Source organism: Plectropomus leopardus, chromosome 9 (genome assembly GCF_026936395.1).
Source record: "Plectropomus leopardus strain MGB_pleo_1.0 chromosome 9, ASM2693639v1, whole genome shotgun sequence".
NCBI classification, from domain to species: Eukaryota; Metazoa; Chordata; class Actinopteri; order Perciformes; family Serranidae; genus Plectropomus; species Plectropomus leopardus.
The window spans coordinates 8,777,946-8,802,031 of NC_142184.1; the positions used below are offsets into that span (position 1 = coordinate 8,777,946).

General features: G+C 39.2%; 2 protein-coding genes across 3 annotated transcripts in view; one reads left to right on the forward strand and one right to left on the reverse strand.

Moving 5' to 3' along the window:
- Positions 1 to 24,086, reverse strand: part of samd10a (sterile alpha motif domain containing 10a) — an 80,165-nt gene that overhangs the window by 14,315 nt on the left and 41,764 nt on the right. The gene's annotated exons all lie outside the window — the stretch shown is intronic.
- Positions 10,176 to 14,399, forward strand: emilin3a (elastin microfibril interfacer 3a). 2 transcript variants are annotated; one of them, XM_042490959.2, is made up of 4 exons: positions 10,176 to 10,355; positions 10,499 to 10,618; positions 10,743 to 11,302; positions 12,022 to 14,399. In XM_042490959.2, exons 1-4 carry the CDS (start codon positions 10,204 to 10,206, stop codon positions 13,968 to 13,970), a joined length of 2,781 nt encoding a protein of 926 aa, XP_042346893.2. In that variant the 5' UTR covers positions 10,176 to 10,203; the 3' UTR covers positions 13,971 to 14,399. The 2 variants fall into 2 exon arrangements, with proteins under 2 accessions (XP_042346893.2, XP_087937585.1); XM_088081459.1 differs by having other exon boundaries at positions 10,743 to 11,290.

Below are 24,086 nucleotides of genomic sequence, written 5' to 3' on the forward strand. Positions count from 1 at the left end.
AAACAGTGGCCTTGATCTTTAACTTTCAACCACTAAATTCTTATCAGTTTATTCTTGAGGCCAGGTGGATGTTTGTGCCAAATTTGAGGAAACTCCCCCGAGGCCTTCTTGAGATTTTGAGAGATATTGAGAGTGGGACAAATGCAAGGTCACGGTGACCTTGATCTATTACCATTCAAATCTAATTAGTTCATTGGATGTTTGCTCCAAATTTAAAGGAAATTCCCTTGAGGTGTTCTTGAGATATCACATTCACAAGAATGAGACAGACCCCCCCCCCCATGATTGAAAACATCATGCCTCCAGTCAAGGCAATCACTAGTGCAGAGGCCCTAAAAACTGTTTTTTTTTCCTGTTCAGACTAAAACAGATTTTGGAGGGAGACCACAGCCGTGAAAATGTGATTATTAAAGTCAGGTGGAAAGTAAATAAGTGAATGTGTGCAGGTGTTCTGCTGTGCACTGATGGAGAGACTAAAATGTTTGTCACAGGGTATCTGCAGACTTTCTGAGGGCAAGACTGAAAGAAAGAAAAGACAGACTGTTTCTTTAAGGGTCTACCCCATCTACGTGTCATACAGGTAGTCTGAGAATCAAAGGGAAGGTGGATGAGGCTCAGAATTTGATCCAGTTCATGAGGTTCCCTGTTCCCAGTTACAGCCCTGCTCACAATATCACCCGTTTTAGTAATAGTGAGTCATTCTAGTTGCCTTGAAAGTCCTAATTTAACATTCTCTCTTTGGGTTTATAAGAATCAAAAGATGCCAAGAGCGGATGCGAGGCGGAGTCTCCTGCTGTTTTTTGATATTGCATTATGTGATTGATGTTTATTTGAAATGACTCCACTCTAAAAAAACGTCTGCCAGATATTCTCCAACATCCTCCCACAATCAATGCCTGAATTACACACGGAGATCTTCCTATTCACCACTGGTGATTATCGCCTCATTGGCTCTAGCCTGATTTTTGGAAACAGCGGTCACATGAGCACATTGTAATTTATCCCAGTTACACCACAAACTGCACATGGGATTGTAAACCCAGTTGACTAGTTTGACTTTAATTGGCAGGGTGCGGCTACAAGCGCGGATGTTTCCAAGGAAACACAGAGTGGAGCACTGGGGCTCCTCTTAAACTTTAAGCATGTACACATTTGGCCTGGTTAGAGCGCTTAAAGATGAAAGGGACCGCTTGAATTAATAGTTTCCACAGGAGAGAACATCAAACAGCCTAAAATATTAATAGAATACATTTGAGGTTTACACGGAGCAGCTGACTTTTGTTTTAATGTTTAACAAAGGAACTGTTTCTATGGTCATTGTATAAAACCAGAAAATCCTGCCCTTTACATTATTTTTAGTCCAAACTTTAATACATATTGTGCTTATACAATAAGGCCACGTGGTAAAGTTAATAGTTTCCTATTTGGAAATAACTTAACTCATTTTTACAAAGCATTTGGGAGAGAGAGAATAGAAACTGAAGTGACAGTTTTTTCCTCTTAACAGCTAAATCAGTTATGAACACAAGGGGGCAGTCTCATTCTGTGTACAGACGGACATTGTACTGTGTACTGAGCAAAATGCAACCACTTTCCAGCGTTATATTTACAGATCACAAATACTTCTACCTCTACGATCAGCTAACACATTACATACCGTATTCCTTAAAAACAAGCCAAGTTTGGGATCCAGAATTATGTAAAAACCTTTAAGTATCTCTGATTTCTTGAACATAAACCAAAAGTCTAAAGTCTAATGTATATCTATGATGAAAGGGCTAACCACTTCGTCACGTTACACATATTTATATTTTAATAAAATATCACAGCGTAAGAGTCGTTTTGCAGCGGTACACCATGAAATTGGTATAACATGGAATAAAATTTACAGTTGTCATAATCTGTGCATTTAGTTATCCACAGTATTGTGGAAAAATAGCAACCTGATGGTGAATCTCAACTGCCTGACAGACTTTTTAATATACTTCCATTAAAAAACCAAGTTTCTTTTTCAATTTTTAAAAAAGGTTTTCTTTTCCTTTTTGGATCGTTGTAACTTCTGTGACTGTTATCAAACTGTGGAAATCTCATATTATTGCAACCATAATACTGAATTACTGCGTAATTTAGTTTTGTTTAATCTGTTTTTGAAACTAAGTTTAACAAAGTAAAAAGTAACAAGGCTGCAAATCAAGCTTTGCTGAAGGTTTAGCTCAGAGAAAAAGAATTTAAAGATGTGGATACTGACTGAATAATTTCAAAGCCATAAAAATGATGCAATATAGACCGTTTCTAACTTGGCACGTTGTATTACTTGTTGAAATGTTTTTGCCTCGGTCCAGACCTTCGAATTCGCCCACTGCACCAAATAGACAATTCTGTCTGATATCAGGCAAGAAATGGATGTTAATGCAGTGGGTGACAGGAAATAAAGATGGGTCAAAGTCGTTCGCCTAGCAACAGAATAGTGATGAAAGATGTATAGACGTCCATCAAAGTTGCTTTGAAAAGGTAAATTTAATATAGATAGATGTGTGTGGGCACTTTTTAAAAAAGCAAAAAGCAAAAATAGAGAAAATCATGTAAGGCTTTTTACCAGGAACAAAAAATAAAGCAAAAATGATCACGGTCAAACAAATACAGAGCTTCAAAAGCCAATTATAAGAGAAGAGCGCTTCTGTGGAGCCGACCATCCTTACAGAGACGTATGTGTGTGTGTGTGTGTGTGTGTGTGTGTGTGTGTGTGTGTGTGTGTGTGTGTGTGTGTGTGTGTGTGTGTGTGTGTGTGTTCATGTTGGCTGTCTCCAGATGTGTACACACTGCCATGAGACTGGCAACAGCAAACACATCTGAACTTCTTGGCTGACGTGTGAAGTGTGCCGTGACCTCTGGCTCCCCATGTGGTCACCAAATTACGTTTGTTTTGGCCAACATTTGTCTTACTTAAGGACTGAATTCTTTAGCTGGTGACACCTCAGAATGAAATCTTTTTCACACGTGCTGAAAGGAAAAACTCAAAAACAGCCTCAAGTAGCTTAAACTACAACAGAAGCATCTTAAAGAGGTAGAGAGTGTATAACTGTGGCTGCACGGCTACAGGAAGCAGGTTTGTGAAGTGTTGAGCGCAATTACTCTTGTTTGTTTTATTACACGGCTGTGAACATACAAGAGCGGATACAGGCCACTCTAAAACAAACAGAGATGCAAATTAGACGACAGTTTCTAAACCTGCATTTCCTCTCAAAATGGATTAATTAGAAATCCATAAACCATAAACCAGGGATACTCAGCTGGCTTTGCTTGGGGGCCACTTTTGCAAACTGACAGGAGGCCAGGGGCCATTCAGAGGAGCCCCATACATGTTTTATGGTTTTAGGACATTTCTAGGATTTTTATATTTTCTAGGAGTTTTGCATGTTCTAGGATTACAGGATTTTTCTATGATTTTTGGACATTTCTCGGATGTTGGGACATTTCTCAGATTTCAGGACATTTCTAAGATTTCAGGACATGCCTAGGATTTTAGCAGGTTGCTCGGATTTTACGACATCTCATGATTTGTAGAACAGTTCTCTGATTTTAGGACATTTCTAGGATTTCTAGATTTTCTAGGAGTTTTGTATGTTCTGGGATTTTAGGATTTTTCTAAGATTTTGGGACATTACTAGGATTTTAGGACATTTCTATGATTTTTGGACATTTCTCGCATTTCAGGACATTTCTAATATTTCAGGACATGTCTAGGATTTTAGCAGATTTCTAGGATTTTACCTCATGATTTGTAGGACATTTCTCTGATTTTAAGACATTTCTGGGATTTTAGCAGTTTTCTGGGATTTTTGGACATATCTAGGATTTTACGACATTTCTATGATTTATAGGACATTTCTATGATTTAAAGGACATTTCTATGATTTGTAGGACATTTCAAGGATTTAAGCATGTTTCTAAGATTTTAGGGCATAAAAATTTTAGGACATTTTTTAGGATTTTAGCATGTTTTTAGGACATTTCTAGGATTTTTAGGACATTAGGGGCTCTGTCAGGGTGCGAGGGATCCTTCACTGGCACTTTTTTGGATAAACAAGCTCTTTTTTGCACCTTAAGTATTTCAACAGTTGATATGGACTATTTTCTCATAGTCACACATGGATGCATTTTTCCCTGTCAGGCTGAAATCACTGACAAATTAACATGTATTCAGAAAATTGAGCTGATGAGAAATAAGTGAAGAGATTTGGGTCCTTCTGTGTTCAGAATAAGATTATTTCAGGCTCACAGTGTTGGTTAAGTTCGCTTTAGTGCATGAAGAAACTATAAAAAATGTATGAACCTTTCACACTCTTTGGATCATGCTCCAACTCATCTGTTATTCCATGCAAGTTAAAACGAATGCTGAGAATGCAAATATTAAATGAGCCAGCACTGTTGGGAAGCCACTGCCAAAAGCCTCACAGTCCAGCAACGCACAGACTTTGCTGAAAACTAAAGACACACATCAGGAGATTTACAGGCCAGCTCAGAATTTGGACCGCGGGTGTTAAAACTAAACAGACACAAAGAAAAAGGGAAGGGTTAAACAGAAATGCAACTCCCCATATGTTGCACAGACTCTCATATATGGTGCTCTCCACTTTTTTCAAGCAGGTAAATTTAGCCTCACCCTGTTCATAATGTGGAGATCTTGAAAAATGTATGGTACAGGGTTCCTGCTGCTGACAGCAAGTTAAATTTAAGACTTTTTTAATGCCACTTGGAATGACGTTTAAGACCAGTTTTCTAATTACTAAATCTGGAGGACAATTTTATTTTGCCAAAATGTTTATTGTAATATTAAACATGGTGTTCTCATCCAGGGAAAGAGTTAGATTATCTATGTCAAATGCTGAAAAAACTTTTCTTTACCAAGAAAGGTGGTAAAAAAAATCTGGCATTTCTTTGCAGTTTTCTTGGCAAATTTGTTTTTCTCAATCTTTGATGTTTTATAACACAAAGTCAGAAACAAAACTCAATTTATTATATCCTGTTCCCCATTTATGAGCATTTTTAATACTTATGAAAGATCAATTTCAGTCATTTTAATACAAACTAAGACCTTATTTTGAGATTGATGTATTCAATGCTTTTTAACACTTTTTAAGGATCAGCGGCTACCCTCATGAACAGTTAATGCCTGACGTCGGCCTTTTTGACGGGCAGGTGAGTGGAAGCTAAAACAGCTGTAACTGTGTGATGCCATTCAAGGAAAACTCCGGGTGGAGCCGCCACCGGCCCGCAGAATAAAGCTGCACTTGTTTCCCAGCACCAGAAGGTCCGAGCCTGGATGCTGTGTGCTCTGCAACATGTTTCACATGATACAATGAGAGCTTGTTTACAAATCAGGAGGGTAAAAGAGCTTACGCAGAATAAGTAACACACACAGACACACACAGTGTTGCGTATCTGCAGTGGACAGGGTGTTTCCAGGTAGAGGAGGTGGGACCTGGTACAAACAGGATACAGGAAATGGGCCTGCTTCTGAGAAAGGGTCAATCAAAAGATCCCTGCTAAATAATGGACACAGTGTTACTCTTGTTCAAAAATGAGGTCATGTTACAATGGTCACGGCAAAACATTTTACAAGAATGTGTGGCATTAATGGTGGCCTGTATATGTACACTCAGTGGTAGAATAACCTAAATCCTCCATTAAGAGTAAAGTTCATTCAAATCCTATTTATGAAAAGGTACATTAGTATTATAACTTACATGTATTGTGAGCATCAAAAGTACTCGTTCTGCAGAAAAACGGTTACTGTAACTGACATAATTTATGAGTTTTAGACTTTTAATACTGATGGTGGTGGAGCGGGTTTTAACTAATCTATAAACAACTCGAAAGTTTAGTCCAGTGTTTCCTAATCTGGGGACTGGGCCCCTCCAAAGGGTCACAAGATAAATCTGAGGGGTCGTTAGATGATAAATGGGAGTGGAAAGAAGACCTGCTAAACATATCTGAATTATTTTTTGAACTATTCTTTATTTATTTATTTTTAAATGTTAGATAAGAAACAAGTTATTCAAAAGAAACCATTTAGGTATATTTTGGTGTTAATACAATAGCTGTTATTTATTCATTTACTAACTTTTTCTTCCATATACTGTCTTTGTCTTCTTGATTTAAATATGATTTGTCCTTGTTTTCCTTTTGTATAAAACTGCAATAAATTAAGTGTGGAAAAAAGGAGGTTTATTTTAGAATAAATACATTAGCTGTTGATTATTTTTTACTGTCTTTTCTGTTTATATACTGTCATTGTCTTCTTGATAAATATAATTTATACTGTTGCTTTCCTTTCGTATAAAACTGCTATAAATAAAGTGCGGAAAAAGGAGGCTTATTTTTGTTTAAATTCGACAGCTTTTATTTATTTATTTACTGTCTTTTCTTTTTAAAAACCGTCCTTTTCTTCCTGATTTAAACAAGATTTATCCTGTTGTTTTGCTTTTGTATAAAACTGCTATTAATTAAGTGTGGAAAAAAGAGCTATAAATAAAGTATAGAAACCATCTGAACAGTTAAGAAAGGAAACCTCTTTGGTGGATCTCTAACATCTGGGACACACGTCACAAGGGTTCCCGGCTAAGATTGTCAAAAGCGTTGATACTTCGACAGCTATCTAAGATCTCAGATTATCAAACAAATGCAGCACAAATAAAACTACAGGGAAAATGATATCTACTGGTCCTCAACCTCTGGCTGTTAAAGCGTTCTCTCCAGCAACAAACCCATAGTTTGTATTTCATTAACGAAAAAAAGAAAAAAAAATCTTATTTTGTGTTTAGGACTGTGCTTTGCATTTTGCCGTGGTATCAAAAGAGTGTCGAAGTTTTACATTCTTTTATTGTGACAACTTTAGCCAGATAAACCTGTGGCGTTACTGTGTAATTTAATCCTTGACAGTTATAGATGTATGGTCTTCAGGTGAAGCAGTTTTATGTGTATTTTATGATCGTAAAACAAGTCTGTCCATTAACTGAGCACCAACTAAACACACTTTTTTTGTACGTCAAAAAGGTGAGTAAGCACAGGTGTTACCTTTAATGCATTTTATTCTAAAGAACAATCTATTCCTCTGAAATGTAGTGCAGTGGAAATACAAAGAAGCATAAAGTGGATACAATGAAGTAAAGTAAAAGCTTTAAATTTAATTTTAAAGTACTTGAGTGAATGTAGTACCTCATTACTTTCAACCACAGCACATGCTGAAAAAACACAGACCTTCAACTGTTGTTAAGTCAATAAATGGAAACTGTGGTATTCTGTTTGCTCCATCCTCATCCACCTTCCTTTGGACAATCTGCATAATTGCAGACAGCCTTGTGAAGTATATAATTACATTTTTACCTTATAAATGAATGGAAAGCATCGTGGAGTGGAAAGAAATGCAATCGACAGTTTTGAAGTCCAAAAGGAAATACTTGAAGCTGTTAAAAACTTTTCTGTAGTGCATGTTTAATTTAAAGGTTTTATTCACAAGACTGTTGAATTTGCCCTCCAAAAGGCTGATACTGTAAATTCCATATTTCATTTGGAAACACAAAAGCAACGGCTTTGTTGGAAAAAATGTAACTCTAAACTGATTATAATTAATACACACAGCCAAAATGTGGCTCTGTTTAAGTGGCTTTCGAGTGGAAAGTGCTCTCGCTGTGGTACAGTGGAGCTGCCGGGCGTCTTTCTATACTCAGGGCGGTGAAGTTATTCAACTGTACAAAGACTCGTGTTGTGAATGAATGTGTGGGCTTGTGGGGCGAGGCACTCAGGCATGGGTGTGTACTGTCACAGCCTTCAACACAGAGTATTTGTTTTTATTTGTTCCTGGTCCTGGAGGTTTGCTGTTAAGTCGGGGTTTAAACTCTGTCAATGTGTGAAGTAAAAGAGCCCAAGATGTTTCACAGACTGCCGAGCCATCACAAAACCTCAACAAAATCATAACAGAGCACCCGCTCTATGAAATTAAGTCTGTGTGGACTCATACAGATTTCATGCAATATTATACATTATTTTCAATGCTCGTTCAAGCTCAGCAGCTTTACTATAATTTTGAGGTTCTCAAATAGAGTATTTCCATTTCCACACTACACTGCAGTTTGGTGGCAACTACTGTACTTTTTACTTCACTACATTTATTTGACAACTTATTAGTTACTTCACTGATTCAGATAACCAATTAAATGCATTATTAATCAATTTGAATGTATTACTATTAAGACTTTGTTTATTTCCATTGTCTATTACGCTAGTGATTATGTTATTGATACACAGATGAGTTGTTCTATCAAAGGTCAGAAAATGCTAAAAAATGTCCAAGATGATGTCATCAGATATCTTGTTTTGTCCAAAACCCAAAGTTACTGAGTTTACTGTCATAGAGGATTAAATAAACCAGAAAACATACATATGTAAGATGCAGGAATCTGAGAAGTTTTACTTTTTATTACTTAAAGACTTCCTTGCATTGATTCATTGATTATGAAATTAGCTGGCTATTATTTTAATAGTTGAGTTGCAGCTCTAATTATCTGGTTACAGATTAACTTATCTGAAAGATATAAGGTTGTAATAAAGAAGTAACCCCACCCAAAAAAAAAAACAGGGCTTTCACGTGTAACGGAGTATTGCTACACTCTGGAGCTCCTACTTTTTTTTTTTAGAGTAAAAGTTTTCTTAAGAAAAGTTCTTCCATAATTGTACAGGTTCTAAAAAAGTGTGATTGGCGTTTTAAAAAAAATAATTTTCTTTGTGATTTACTTTCAAAGACTAAGCTAATAATCCAAACAAGAATCGACAGATCAAGCATTAACAAAAATAGACTTTAGTTTCCTCCCTACACTGCAGGACACCTTCATGAGTCACATATTTAAATGAAGACCTTATGTCTCCCGTATACCACTTTAAGGATGATGATGATGATGATGATGATGATGATGATGAAACTCTCGTGCAGAAGAGCTTAAATCATTTTAACAAAATTGAAAAAAAGAACTTAAAAATGAATAAATGAAATGAGATCAAGTGTTTGTGGTAATTAATACCTAACAAATTCCAATTTAACAACATTCAGTGACTTTTAAGGCCCCATATTGATAAAATTGAGGAATTTTTAAGGACCTGCAGAACTGATAGAAGAGTTTTATACGCACTTACATCTATACATAAGTGAGTAGAAATCTCTTGTTTCAGTTTGGACTCATTGATGCCTTTAGCACCTTGCCAAGATTAAGCTGGTGGAGGGGTGGTTGTCCTTCAGTAAGGACATCTTGTTTAAATAGCAACAGAGGATGACGCTTTTAAGGAGCATTATTAAAAATACTGTTGATCGATGTTGTTGGCAACTTTTTTTCATTTACATTAGTTCAAGGTATTGGCAATGTTGTCCAAAACTCAATGTACTTTAAGCCTCCTTTACTTAAAAGATCATATACAACAAATACACTGAAGAGCAAATACATAATTTCTGACTTCACTCGTCAGCTTGAATTATTACTTATTTCCACTATTACCCTAAAATGTTAAATAAACAAAGACTGCCTTTTTTGGGACAAGGCCTGGTGTTGTACACTCTGGATGTGACGTACTATTTCCCCTTTGGGTTGCCGTGACGTCACCATGGGAAAATAAGTTGTAGGGACTTCTGCCCTGAATGGTTGTAGGGACCTCTGCCCTGAATGGTAGAAAACAGCCTTCAAACTAGATGCATAATGAAAAAAGAGGATTTTCTATTAAGTAGAGAACTACAGAATACCACAGGAATCACACTAACTGTGAAGGTGAGGACTCTCTTCCCTCCTCCAGCGTCACTCTGGTGTTACTTTGAGGAGGTTGAGTGGGAGGAGATATGCAGATGGAGCCAGTGGGGCCCTATTAGTGGCGTGTGTAGTCGGTCAAACGCACAGTGGACTGTTGCCACTCTAACGGAGTCCACCACACCTACAGCCAGCGTCAGGGTCAACGCTCACAGGGTGCCCTCCTGCTTCATAGCACAGCCAGCAATTTTTTACAGCCTTTTTATCTGAGTTTGTGTGACTTGGGATATTCTTTTTCTGGGCCCAGCAGTTCTTTAATTTCCATATCAATTGAATGAAGTGGAATATTTAAGGTGCTACTTGACTGTGACGGACGTAGACTCTTCACTGAGCTTCAAACATCGGATATTTAAGGATGCATTTTGTTATGGCTGTGAGTCCTTTTGTGTTCATGACTCTTTTTTTATCACTGGTCGAAACAAAGTTCTACAGACCATTCCAGTTTAACCAGTATAAAGCTGGGCACATTCAACATCACGACCAAGGGAAACCCACCAGCAGACATAAGTAAGTTCTTTCCATTTCTGTCTTGTGAATCAAGTCTACATCATTTAATTTACATTTTACTTTGAGTGGCAACATTTTTCTTTTTTTAAAGTCAACTAAAAACACACTTTCATTCTCTCATCTTTTTATCTCCTCTCTAAAAGAAACCACTGTGCCTATGTGGTTGAAAAGACAGTGTCCTTCACTGTGCAGGATGGGGCAGCCCCGTATGTAAAAGCAGAGTATAACAAGTGTTCCTGGGGACAAAAATGTCCAACTCTCCAGTAAGTAAACAACAGCTCTTGTTATGTCACGCTCATAATTAAAGAAATTGGGTTCACGTCACTTCAGGGTACAAAATATAGGAGTCAAGTGTACGTTTTTGACTGACGGCTGTTGTTCCTTCAGGTATCGTCTGATGTACAAACCTCTCTACAAGGTCGCACATAAAACTGTCACAGAGCTGGAATGGCGTTGTTGTCCCGGATACTCTGGTTACGGCTGTATGGAGGGACATCCGGTTTACCAACACCCCATGAAAATGATGCCGCCTTTCAAGGGCCCGCCAATGAAAGGCCCACAGTTTAAGGGCCCACAGCACAAAGGCCCCATGTTCAAGGGTCCCATGTTCAAGGGCCCACCTATTAACACTGCTGTGAAGGCCAACCCGTGGAGCCAACCCAAAGGACCTCCCACCGGCAGTTTTAACTCTTACCCAATGCGCCACTTTGGGCCTCCGAGGACCTCCTCCTACCCAGACACCTCCTTCGAGCCCTATCCCTCAGAGCCAGAGCCAATGCCAGAGCCAATGCCAGAGCCAATGCCAGAGCACCAGGAGCCACATCACACAGAGCATGATCAAGAAAATGAGCATGATCATGAGCATAGCCAGGGACCTGAGGATCATATACCAGAGGAAATCCCTCCTCCTCCCTCTGGAGTTGAGCAGCCTGAGGGTGAAATCACAGGTGTGTCCCAATTTCACACTACGTACTAATTCTAACTGAGTTTGTGCGCAATGTTTTGACTTTTTACATCAAAAAGTGACGCTAGGTTCACACTGGATGCAGAATCGCCCCAATATGTTAATTATTGTGCAGCCGCCTGTCAGCAGTTATCTGGCTGTTCACATTAGGAGCACATTTCTCTGCGCTGGTCAGCAGCAATTCTCCTTTTCTGCTCCTTTCTAATCACATGGAGACCTCTGTCCCTGCTTGTGTCTCTGGCTGTGTGTCTGAGTATGTGTGTGTGTGTCTGTGCATCTCTGTGTTCCTGTCTGTCTCTGTGTGTCTCCTGACCTCTCTGTTTAGACACAACTGACAAGCACTGTGGAAACACTGGATGCATATTTTATCATTTATCATAATCTGATCATTCATATAATATTTGATACATTCTTTATAGTGTTTATTTAGTATTTAGTGTATTTTTGTGCATGAGTCACTTGCAGACAAAATAGATGTTGAAACTATTGCTGCAGAATGTCAGCCTGCCGTGGAGCGTCTTATGTGAATGGTCTGACTCCTCAACATGGGTGCCAAAAACAAGCGACCATAATTGCCGCACTTTACAGAAGCTCCGTGTGAACCCGATGTGAAAAACTGGGCTCTGAAAGACTGATTAATCATATTGTTTTGAAACAGATTATGTGTTTCTGATTGTTGACAGTTTTTCTTTCACTCTTCAGGCCAAGCTCTGGACAGTGAGACAGAGGAGCGAATCTATCGAATGGAGGAGGATGTGCGACGTCTGAACCAGGGTCTGGAGACCCTGAGGGGAACTGTGAATGGACTGGAAGACAGTCTACGAGCCTCGCTGAGAGAGGATGCCAACAGGATGCTGTCGGCTCTGCTCTCTGCTGCCCCCGGTCCTGTTCCTGCTCCAGCTGTAGCCTCTGGTCCATCCACTGTCGGGTTTGTAGAGATTCCTGGGGGAGACGCTGAGACAGGGGGTCTAGATGGCAGACACGTGTTTCCAGGCCTTACAGAACTGAATGGAAGAGTAGAGGAGCTCAGGACGGAGCTTCAAGCCAAGACAACAGAGCTGCAGGAGCTCAAAGCAACAGTGATGGGACATGATGGAGCACTGAAGAAGATGTCGAATGGAGCGGGAGTGGTATCAGACTCTGCCAGTCTTGACGGACACGTTATGGAGAGTTTAATGGATGCCAAGCTGAGTGAAACCAGGACAGAAATTCTTGGAGGCTTTGAGGAGCGCGTGGAGAGCGCAGAGGGCCGGTGCGAGGAGAAAGCCGGGGATTTGCGTCGTCAGTGTCAGAGGGAGCAAAGTGAGAGGCAGCAGCAGACGGAGGACGCTCTGGAGGAAAGTAACAATAACTTGAGAACAGAACTGATAAACCTCCAGGCACAGATCCAGGGTTTAAAGGCTTCACAGAACTGCTCTGGCAGAGTGAGTGGGCTGGTTGAAAGGGTGCAGATGCTGGAAACATCAGTGGCAGGCCTCAACCAGTCCCAGGGACACCTGAGAGTGGAGCTGGGTGGACACAAGGACCACATTGAGGGAATACTGGAGGGGCGACTGGGGTATGTAGAGTCCAAGCTAAACCTGACTGGACAAATTCAAAGTGATGAGTCAGGTAGGAGGCGTGGTGTCCCACACAGAGCTGAGACAGGACAAAGTGTGGAGGCCAGGATAGAGGGTAAACTGAGGGCTCTGGAAGGCCGTTTACTGACGGCTTTGGAGGAGCTGGGTAATGCTACTGCTCCCGCGCTGCTGGAGGGTCATGCTGTCCCCACTCTGGAAACAGAGCTGGAGTCCCTCAGAGGGAGACTAGAGGTTGATGTGGACAGAGTCAAGAAGCACCTGAGCAGCCTTGAGGTTCTCTGCTCCTCCTCTTGTTCATCACCTCAGAAACAATCTGCCATCCAAGGAGACTCTGCAGCACCAAGTGCTGACCTGACGGAGGAGCAGCATGTGAAGGAGGCGTTGGACGCACAAAGTGACCGTTTGAATAGCCTCAACGTCACACTGCAGAACATCCTGAGACGTCTGACAGTCAAGGACCAGCAGAAAGAGACAGAAGGAGACTACCCCATCCATGGAGAGCTCACAATCCTCAAGTTCAACGTCCGCGCAGTCAACCACACCCTCAAAGGCCTCAAGGAGTCCCTGGGGACAGTCGTCCACCAGGTGGGTCAAGCCAACAGCTCCTGGCATGAAAGAGAGGCTCGTCTGGCCCAGCAGATAAAGGGTGTGGTGCAACTGGTTGGACATCAGGCCTCCATGCTCGGAGTAGGTGAGCGCAGACTGACCCGAGTGAAAGGGGAGCTGCAGGAGATGAAGAGGCGGCTCGCTGAGGAGGTGAGGGGCTGCAGGAGCACAGCCATCGGGGTCCAGAAGGAGGTAACGGAGGTTGAAGGGCGTGTTGCCAGTGTGGAGGACCAGTGCAAAGGCCTGAATGACTTTGCAGAGGACTTGGAGAGAATCAGGGAGGAGCTGGAGAGACAATCAAACGGGCTTCTCATGAAGGTCAACGGGACACTGTCCAGCCACGCTCAGCAGCTGTCGGAGCTCAGAGACGAACTCAAAAACTGCACCTCTCAGGTGGAGCCAACACAACAGAGTTTAGAGGTGAAGTCTGAGCTGAGACGAGGGGACACCTTCACTTTGAATTAATTCATTTTATACAGACACTACATTTTACAAAGGAATGAAAAAGGGGAACTACTCTGCAGGTGTACTGGGGGTCCACTGAAGCCCCATCTTGCTGTTTGTGTTGAAAAACACTAAAGGTTTTGAACCTGCACTGAAATAGGGATTGTTTTAGTTACAGTACAAAAAGAAAATCAAAATGGCAGCTAAATCCAACTGCACTAATAACACAGAATCTTGCAAATGAATCGCAAAAATGCTAAGATTAACTCTTTGTTATAATGTACTGTTATTTGAAATCCCAGTGATTAAGGAGGAGATAAACAGCAGCAAACTGCACATTTTACTGGACTGTTTCTGAAAAGCTTACAAGTTATTGTATTGTTTAACAATGTTTACATGTTTAAGTTTTTGTAATGAATTTTTCTTACGTCTAGACTAGAAATATACAAGATGTTATGTTTTTATATGATTTAGTTCTTGAGCATGTTTCTATTTTGTCTGTATTCCTGCATAAAATTTTCAAACTGCAAACAGTTTATTTTTAAGGTTTTTCACTGCTGATAATCCAATAAACAAGTTTCTTTACAAATCATGCTTTCTTTGTTACCAGGTGTGTCTCACTAGCAGTGTTACGGTACATATAAACTTTATATTTTGGACTCTACTGGTCCAACCCTGGATCCAGTTGTTCAGAATTAAACTGATCAGATTTTGGCTATGATATTAAATTAAATCTTGAAAAAGGGTTGTTGAAAAATAAATGAAGTTGAAATTGGATTAGATCACGTAATCCAGTTTTGGTTTTGATCTGGATCAAACCTTCAGTATGAGTTCAAACCTTTTTTGGTAAGATTGGGATACTTTGAAAAATCTGGATTATCCTGATCCCATCAGATGTGACAGGGGGGGGTTCACAAATAAATCTCAAAACTAAATTTAAAATTAGTCAAATCTATATTTATATTGTTTATACTTGGCACTTAACATTAGGCTATTAAGTCAAACAAAGGGGTAAAAATCCCAGAAAAATATTTCCTTCCACTGAGCTGTCAAAATCAAACAATATTATTCAGTTTTAACTCATCACTTTAAATTAATAATAATAAAAGTCGTTTCTAATAATTGCATCTCCCATGCTGTTTTCTGCAAATAAAAATACTTAAAGTAACCCCATGCTGACTGTTCAGCAAGTAGTTCTTTACACACCTAGTAGGCCACATTGTGATGCACAGTCCCACCGGTTACACAGATTTAGTGATCTTGAAAAGTTTGTATCTGGATCAGCATTATCTAATCCAGTGTTGCATTGAATGACCAGCACAAAAATACGATGGATGGATTGCAAAACAAGCGATTTCCAAATCCAGGTCACTCTAATTCAGATAAAATCTTTTGAACAAACCACAAGAAAACCAGAAGAGGGCAATAGAGAAGCATTCATATTATTAGCTGCTGGGGACCAGAGAGACTTTATTCCGTATGTTTATGAAGATTATAAATTGTAGTCTCCCTTCCAAAAATTAAGTTTGTGAGGATAGCCCTTCCTTGTCAAGGGAAAATTACAAATTGGCGTTATTGACAAGGTAATAAAGTCAACATGGGCTTCAGTGTAGCAGCCCACAGTCCAGTTTCTCTCTTTAGGCTGCCAGTGAAGCTCTCTGAGCACAGTTCTCAGTGGACTGTACAAGAGGGCGATAGGTGACCTTGCTAATAACCCTCTCCAGTTAGTTTCCATTCCCTATCGGACAAACAACCATTAAAATGACAGCTATGTGGGAGATGAGCTCACTGCTGTGTGAAAACGTTTCAACCCGAGACACGTGGTGAATAATAAATACAGAAATGCCAGAGAGGAAAAGGAGGGCAGGAAAAAAAGGATAGAAACAGAATTTATGTTGGAGAAGCAAGAGAGAGTGACTGAGCGGTCCTAAGACACAAATATAAACTTGGGTAATGATGCAAGTTCATGCACACACACACAGAAAGTGAGAGAGATATTCCACCGCTGCTTCCAGAGGCAACCTTTCGCACATAACCTTCAAAGTACTTTTCCTCCATTACTTTAAGTGCAAACAAACATAAATTCCTTGTAATAGAAATAAATATGAAAGGGTAGTGTCTATAAACACATACAGAATAATAAACTCTGTTTTCTCTGCTTCACCAACCAAGTCCCAAGTTACTTCTCAGTAGAGCTGGAATAATTAATTGATCAGTTGCCAACTATTAAATTAATTGCTTACAATAATAAATGAATTGGTTTTGGGGTTTTTTTAAGGAAAAAAAAATCTCTGATTCCAGCAACTTAAATGTGAATATTTTCTTGTTTCTTTTCTCCTCTTTGATAGTAAACTCATGTCTTAGTCTCTGGACAAAACAAGACATTTTGAGGACGTCATACTGGGCTTTGGGGAACACTGGATGTACTGGATTTATAGCTTAGTCTATTGAAGTAAATCACAAAGAAAATTATTTTAGAAAAGGCCCCTTACAGTTTTCCAGAAACAAACTTGCAGTAATTTTACAGATTTTTGTACTTGAGTAAAAGTAGAAATTCCACAGTGTAGCAATAGGCTTTTGCTTTAATTATATTATTGGATAACTGATGCCTTTATGTGTACATCACTAATATTGCAACTGGTAACCCTGGGTTTAACCCTTTAAGACCTGGATCAGTATCAGTTTTCTTCTTTTAGAGCTGCAATGATTAATCGATTACTTCTCAAATATCAAATTAATTATCTACTAATGTGATAACTGATGAAGATGAAAGTAATTTTAAAAAATAAAATAAAAATTCTCTGGTTCTGATGCTTAAATGTTAATATTGTCTGGTATCGTCACTTCTCCATGACAGTTATATCTTTGGGTTGTGGACAAAACAAGACATTTTGAGGACGTCATCTTGGGCTTTGGGAAACGCTGATGAACATTTTTATCATTTTCTTACATTTTATAGACCAAGGAAACAACAGACAGATTAATCGACTAAAATAATTGTTAGTTGCAGTATTTCTTCTCAGTTACATCTCTGTTGTCATTTGTGTTTTCTTATTTCTTTTCTGCATTCCTCCCATGCCTCCTTTAAGTTCACACCTCACACAAGCCCAGACAACAACACATTAATCTTGTTTGTTTCCAAGCAGACACTTGGACAGAAAGGGGAGTTGAGGGGGCTCTGGTGAATTTGTCTCCTCTGACTGGAGAGTCTCTTCACTGCTCACTCATGGATCCGATTCTGATTTATGCTCCCTGCAAAACTCTCAAGACTGTCACTGGCTAAGGCATGCACCCACATCACAAAAGGCGGTGCTGGCACAAAGACAGAGGACAAAGGATATTTGAGTAAACAGAGAGCTACACTGGTCTGAAACGTGAATCATCCTATATAATGTCCTCTGCAGAAGCTTAAGGTGAGAGAGGAGCCTTTGTCCTCATTATAGTGATGGTCAGACAGCGGACAGTGTTGATAACAGTTGGCTCACGCATGAGGGAGCCAGGAGAGGGTTACTTTAAATCAAGGACTCAGAGCTTCTTAGTAATAAGCTCTGGGATTTGACATTTTTCAAGAAGCAGTAATGTAATGCTGCACTGGAGCTTTTGTCCTCTGTACTATATAACGCATTGGCGAAAAGCTGTACTCGTAAAAACCCAAACTTACAAAACATTGTGGAATTTATGAATATCTTAAACCACATACTGTAACCCCGACAAGTACTTTGTGAACTAGCTTATGAAAAAGATGAAATACTGAGTCTTTTTCTGAACACTTCATGTCTTTGCTGCGACATCCAAAGATGATGGATTGTTGCCAGAGTTAAGTGCCTAAACTACAATTTGGCTCAGATCTAAAAGTGAGGGGTAGATTAAGACAAAGAAGGATAGCACAAGGAAAAGATTTATGGGAAGAAAGTGCACAAAGGTACACATAAGTACATAAGTGCTGGACTTAATAATTTATCATATGTACATCGGATGTGTGTCAGAAGCATGAAGAGAGCAAAAGTCACACGCAGTGACACCAAGGTGTGATAGATGCCTAACAGCACACAGCAATATACCAGTGTTCAAGGCCAACAAACAACAAAAGTGGGTATTTTTAATAGCGTTTGAGGCATTTTCAGTTGTGTTTGTGGTGACAAAAGTGGATATTTTTTAACTAGATGTCGGGATACTTCTAGCTGAGTTTTGTAGCCACAGTGTGTATTTTTTTATCAAGATCCTGCGGCATTTCCAGCTCTCTTGAGTAATTTTAAACAAGAATATGGGAGTTTTGGAGTGTTGGAGTTGTTTTTTTAACGAGAGTTTGGGAAATTTCAAGACCTGTTTGTAGCAACAAAAACAGGTATTTTTTTTTAAAAAGAGTGTGACATTTCCAGAGTGTTTGTGGTGAAAAAAGTAGGTATTTTTTAACAAAATGTCATTATATCTCCAGTCAGGTTTGTTACTTAGAAAAGTGAATATGTTTCAACAAGAGGTAGAGACATTTCCAGCTGTGTTTGTAGCAACAAATGCAGGTATTTTTAATTATTAAATAATAATTAATAAGTTCAGGATATTTCCAGCCATGTTTGTAGCAACAAGAGGTCCAGACATTTCCAGCTGTGTTTTTTTGCGACAAAAGCAGCTTTTTTAAGCCTTAACACATTTTCCTAACCTTAACATAATACATGTCACACAATAACGACGTGTTGTCACAACCGAAAATTAAGTAGTAAAAAAGTGTAAAGTTTCAACATATGAATCATATAAATGTAATATATCCGTGCTTTGAACAATGCCAACATTTATTCTGGTAATCAGGTTGACCAACCAGCACCTCTACAGCTCACTGATTAAGAAGATATACCTGAGTTGAATCCGTACAAAAACCAAAATGCTGTAGTTTTATGGAGTCAATCCAGGTCAGTTTCAGTCCCCATAAAATTAAAGGAAACACAACATTATCCTGGTCCTCTTCTGCCCTCGTTAATAAACCGTCAAAAGAGGATGTTGACACACTAAGGAGGAGTTTTTCCCTGTGAGGCCGGTAATGATGCCCTCCATGAACACAGCGACTTTCTCATCAGGTTAATTAGTTTTGCTGCTTCCTTAAGTGACTGAAAAACAAAATTAACGGACCTATGTGCAGAATGAGCAGCTAATCAATTGTCACGTGATCTTGATTCTACTTTGAAACGCTCCAACAAGACAAAGAGATGCAGAGCCAGTGACTGGTATGAAAAGTATTTTCATAGCTGGGGGACGAATCAGTGTGCTGGTTCTCACACTGAGCTGAATGATGTGCCATTAGCAGAGCAAAGAGCTATCAAATTATCCAAGTTCACGTTAATTTGTCTCTCTGATAAGTTCACCTTTAATTTGGCATTTATCTTTTCCATGTTGTGTCATTTCTTTTCTTTTTTTTTAATTCAAACGGGTACAATAAAAAGTCCACATCCACAATTAATTAATCAGTCCACCAGCTAATGTTCTGTAAAGTCACTTACTATCAGTCACCTATTAATTGTTCAGTCACTTATACCCACAATAAAAGTAATTAAATAACAACTAGAATTAGGCCTTACTTAGATTTTGCTTTCATGACAAGGGTCAAAGTGACCTTGACCTTTGACCACCAAATTTTAATTTGTTCATCTGTGATTCAAAGAGTATATTTGTGCCAAATTTGAAGGAACTCCCTCAAGGTGTTCTTGAGATAACACATTAATAAGGATAAAATGGATGCAAGGTCACGGTGACCTTGACCTTTGACCATCAAAGTCTTATCAGTTCATCTTTAAATCCAAGTGAATTTTTGAGCCAAATTTCAGATTTTCTTCACATATATTCACAAGAGTGAGACAAAGGAGGTAAAAGTGACCTTGACCTAATTATTTCATTTCATTCATTTTCCTAAAGGTGTTTTTGAGATACTGTATTCACAAGAATGAGATTGACGTACGCACTTGTTTAAATTCACGTTCATTTCCACTACTGATCACATCAGGTTTCAGAAGGTTTTTTAACTTTATTTTTACCTCTATGAGGGTGGAGTTGTGTCATAAATCAACCCTGTGAGAGGTTTAAAGCCCAAAATAAACATCTCAGAGTACGTCAGATGTACCCCTCTGTGACCAGGACATTGCGGTTTCAGCAATCTCTCTCTCTCACTATCTCTCACCCAACGCTTTAAAATTCTGATATAATCCTCATCATAAAACAGACTACAAATCAACTAAAGCTCCAGATTACAATAACAGCACTGTTAATCATGCTATAGGATGCAATATGAGTATTGATGGGTATGAAAGTTTCGTAAGGATTTGTACCTGACCAATGTCATGACTTTAAATTATTGGTGAATCAACAATTACTTAATTTATTCTGTAACTTTATCAATGTTACTAGATTTTGCAATGGGAAAGCTATGATAAAAGTTATATTTAAAAAAAAGAAAAAATAATGTCATCTCAACTGGAGCTGGTTTAATTTTATATTGTTGACCTCACTGGTCATATCATTAATGAAGACAAGTTGTTTAAACTAAGATTTCCAATGTAAAATTAACTAGTTTTGACAGTAATTTCACCAATGCCTCAAATGTGCTCCTCTGCGTTGCACTTTTCTCCTCCTTGTCCTTGGGCAGAACGTAGGATTTACTAATTAGTGTGACAGTTGCTACATTAAAAAAAAACTGAGGAAAAAAAGTGGTCATCGGTAAAAGACATTCATTATTCCACATTGACATTTAAATTATTCACTGGCAAAATTTCCAGCAGTGCCAATTAGTCATTTTGCAGTGGCTCATCAGATTAAATCTGTAGCCTGGGGCTTTGAAATCCAGCCTCTCAAAGTGTTTATGGGTGGCCTCTGCTCTCCGTCCACTACCAATGTAAACCTTATAAAAGGCTGGAATAATGATATTTTTGGCCATCTTGGAGAAATGGTAAGAAGTTGTAAACAACATTTTTATATCAGAACATTTTAAATTGATATTCTGAACTCGGTACAAAAAGCTGCTTACACACATCCATCAGTTACAGGAGAAACATTATTTTTCATTTGGAGTTGTTTTTGTGTCCACCTGATACGCCATAAAATATGTCAGTAAATACCCCACTCATAAACTTTAAAGCTGTTATGTGTCTTAAAAAAGGCGGTTGCTAACAAGTGGCTGTGAGACATCGTCACATCAAGATTTGCCGAACACGGCTTTACAGGTTTGTGGCAGTGGCAACAGGACTGTTGTCTATTGTTAGATTATTATTTCTTGCGACTGCATTTAGGCTTTAAAAACCCTAAAAGTGGTGTTCATTTGTGAAGATTTTGTCTTGCTGAACAAAACATGTAAATATCATAAACATTTGTTTGCCACAGAGCTTATTTTCTGCAATGATCCAAAACCCAATGGAAAAATCCTGCAGGCATTTTGACGGGGGAACTATGGCTTCCAGGTTAGCCTACAGAAAAACGCCTCCCCGGGGCACTTTTTTGGTTTATGCCATCTCCTGGGGGAAATATCTGGCTCTTTAGCTACTTAATGTTTCACTATGTTCACCAGTATGTCACAAACTTTGTCTGTCTGTTGTTGGCTGCTTAGCATGTGGGGTACAGTGGGGTTTTTTACAGCTAATTTGCCTAAAACAGCTGCCTGTTGTTGCCAAAAATGAGACTATGAGAGTGAATAAAAACAGTCAGGTTGCAGCCAGACAGCAAACAAAAAGCTGAAATTTACTATAAAGCTATGTAAGGCTGAGGTAAGCTGCAGATTCAGGTCATAATTGTCTAAAGGTTCATCTCTATCAGCGGTAAGGTTTTGGGTGTGCAAACTTTGAGGGCCTCTCAAGGCACAACTGCTATTTTGGTCCATGTATGAACAGCAGTGCAGTGAAAAAGGGCTAGGTGATGGTGAATAAAGCAGATTGGGGAATGTGGTCTTATTAGTTGTAGTGATAATAAATAATACATGTGTGGTGACAGCAGCTCAAAAAAGGATGAAGAAGAATGTGCTTCTTCTGGAAATTGTTGTCTGGATGCTCAATGTGAACACACAGGACCACAAATCAGCAGCCAGGCATGAGGCAGGTGGTGTAGGGTCTCTTAGACAGTTAATTATTACAGTGATGATAGAAACAAACGATAAAAAATAATTTGGTGAGGCAGTTTATGTGATCAGATCAATAGGACGCTATTCAACCGTCCCATATAACTGTATTTCACGGTGCGAATGCTTACATCATATCTCTAAAGGTGATCACAGCAGCATTTGCTTCATGTTGCATTTTCAAGATTAAACCATGAAACACTGAATTTATTTTTAAACAGTTAGAGAGGAGGCAGTGTGATTAATGAGCTCTGGTAATCTGACGTCTCCCAAATAAACGGACAGAATGAGTCATGAACCCATCTGACGTGGGTCGAGGTGTGTGAGGTTATTTTGTAGCCGCCTGGTGTCATTTCCATGCAGTTTAATCAAGGTAAACACAGTTGAAAGCCTTGTAAAACAGCACTGAGCTCGGCTGTAATACATCGCCACTAAACTGTTATGCAGCCTTCAGACGCTGAAGGGATTTAAAAAAAATGAAGCTTTTCAAACAGCCTAAAGCAGAGCTGGACAACAGATACTGTAAGATTCATTCATATCAATTTATAGATAAATTATGCCTGTTCATATTATTAATCTGAATGAACTTCCCACCTGTTATTGCCTGTCCTCCACCTGTGCACCATGCACTCTGCACGAGGCACCAAAATATCGCACAGACGGGCAAAGTGAAATTCAAGGGCAGGAAAACAGGCTGTCATAAAAATAAGTCTGCAGCTCTGAGAGTCTGTTCTTAGGCACATCTGTGCTTTGAGCAAAATACTCATGGAAGCTCGCCAACATGCTCACAAGCTGATGTTACACGCATATAACCATGTTCACCGTCTTAGCCTATAAGCATCCTAAAATTTACCAAATAGCACTAAACACAAAGAACAGCCGATGGAAATGTGATTACTTTTGCCAGTATTTGGTCATAAACCAAGTATTTGGTATACTAACAATGGCTCTAAATGAAAACTGAGTGGATCACAACAGTTATTATAGTTCATCCTAAGGGAGCCATGAATGTCTGTATGAAATTATCTGGCATACCATCTAGTAGTTGTTAAAAATTTACTCAAAACCACAACTGCTCAGAAGTAGAAGCCTTCACTTGCCCAAAAAGTATCACTGACAAGCAGAGCTGCAGGGATGCAGACGTCAGAGCGATAGAGGCAAGGGCTTCATTCAGCCAACGGAAGAACATTTGGGGCTCCAAAAAAAAAATCAGAAAAAGCATAAAAAGCTTCAAGGACAGTCCCATATTGTAAAAAGTCAAATTTCCAAGTATTTTTTATTAAGGGACTTTTGGTCACATTTTACATACTTTTCATTCTTCATTTTTTGACATTCTCAGGCTGAACCCGACTCAGAATTATGCTCGTTCATTTGATTCGGCAGTTCAACACAAATACTCAAGATTTGTTTTGTTTTCCATATAAAGTTATATAAAGTCTGAATGGGCTCGGTGGGATGTTCAGTGTGACAGCAGCATTCACGTCATATAGTAAACAAGCTAATGGCGCTAACACAAATGCGCAACAACACAAGCCAGACACTGAATCCTATTCATTTCTGTGCGCTGTAAATTCACCACTTCTTCACCTTTTGGTGTGGTCTCACTCCCTCTGTGCCACGGCCTGCATGCCTGCAGCTGCAAAGAGTCACGTGAAAGTCAGAAGCACTCACTCTGCAGCTAAATCTGGGGACCAAAAAATCCCCAGAAATACACTGCACAGAGAAAAACCACAGCTCAACTTGAGGCAAACTCAGTCTGCTGAGGAGTCTCTGATTGATGATTCAAGCCTCTGACTTTCAAGTGGCAGCTCTAATGTTGTTGAAAAAGTCATGTAAACATGTTCTAGTAGAAACCCAAACACATGTTTGAACCTGAAAATGGGCATAATATGGGACTTTTAAGCCTATACCACTCTATGGATTACAGACATGGAGAATAACAGAGACCACTGTGATGAAAGCACAAAATGTTCATGAGCAGCTGCCTGAGGCAGATCTTGAGCGTCCACCAGCTAGATACCATCAGTAACAATGATCTCTAGCAGAGAACT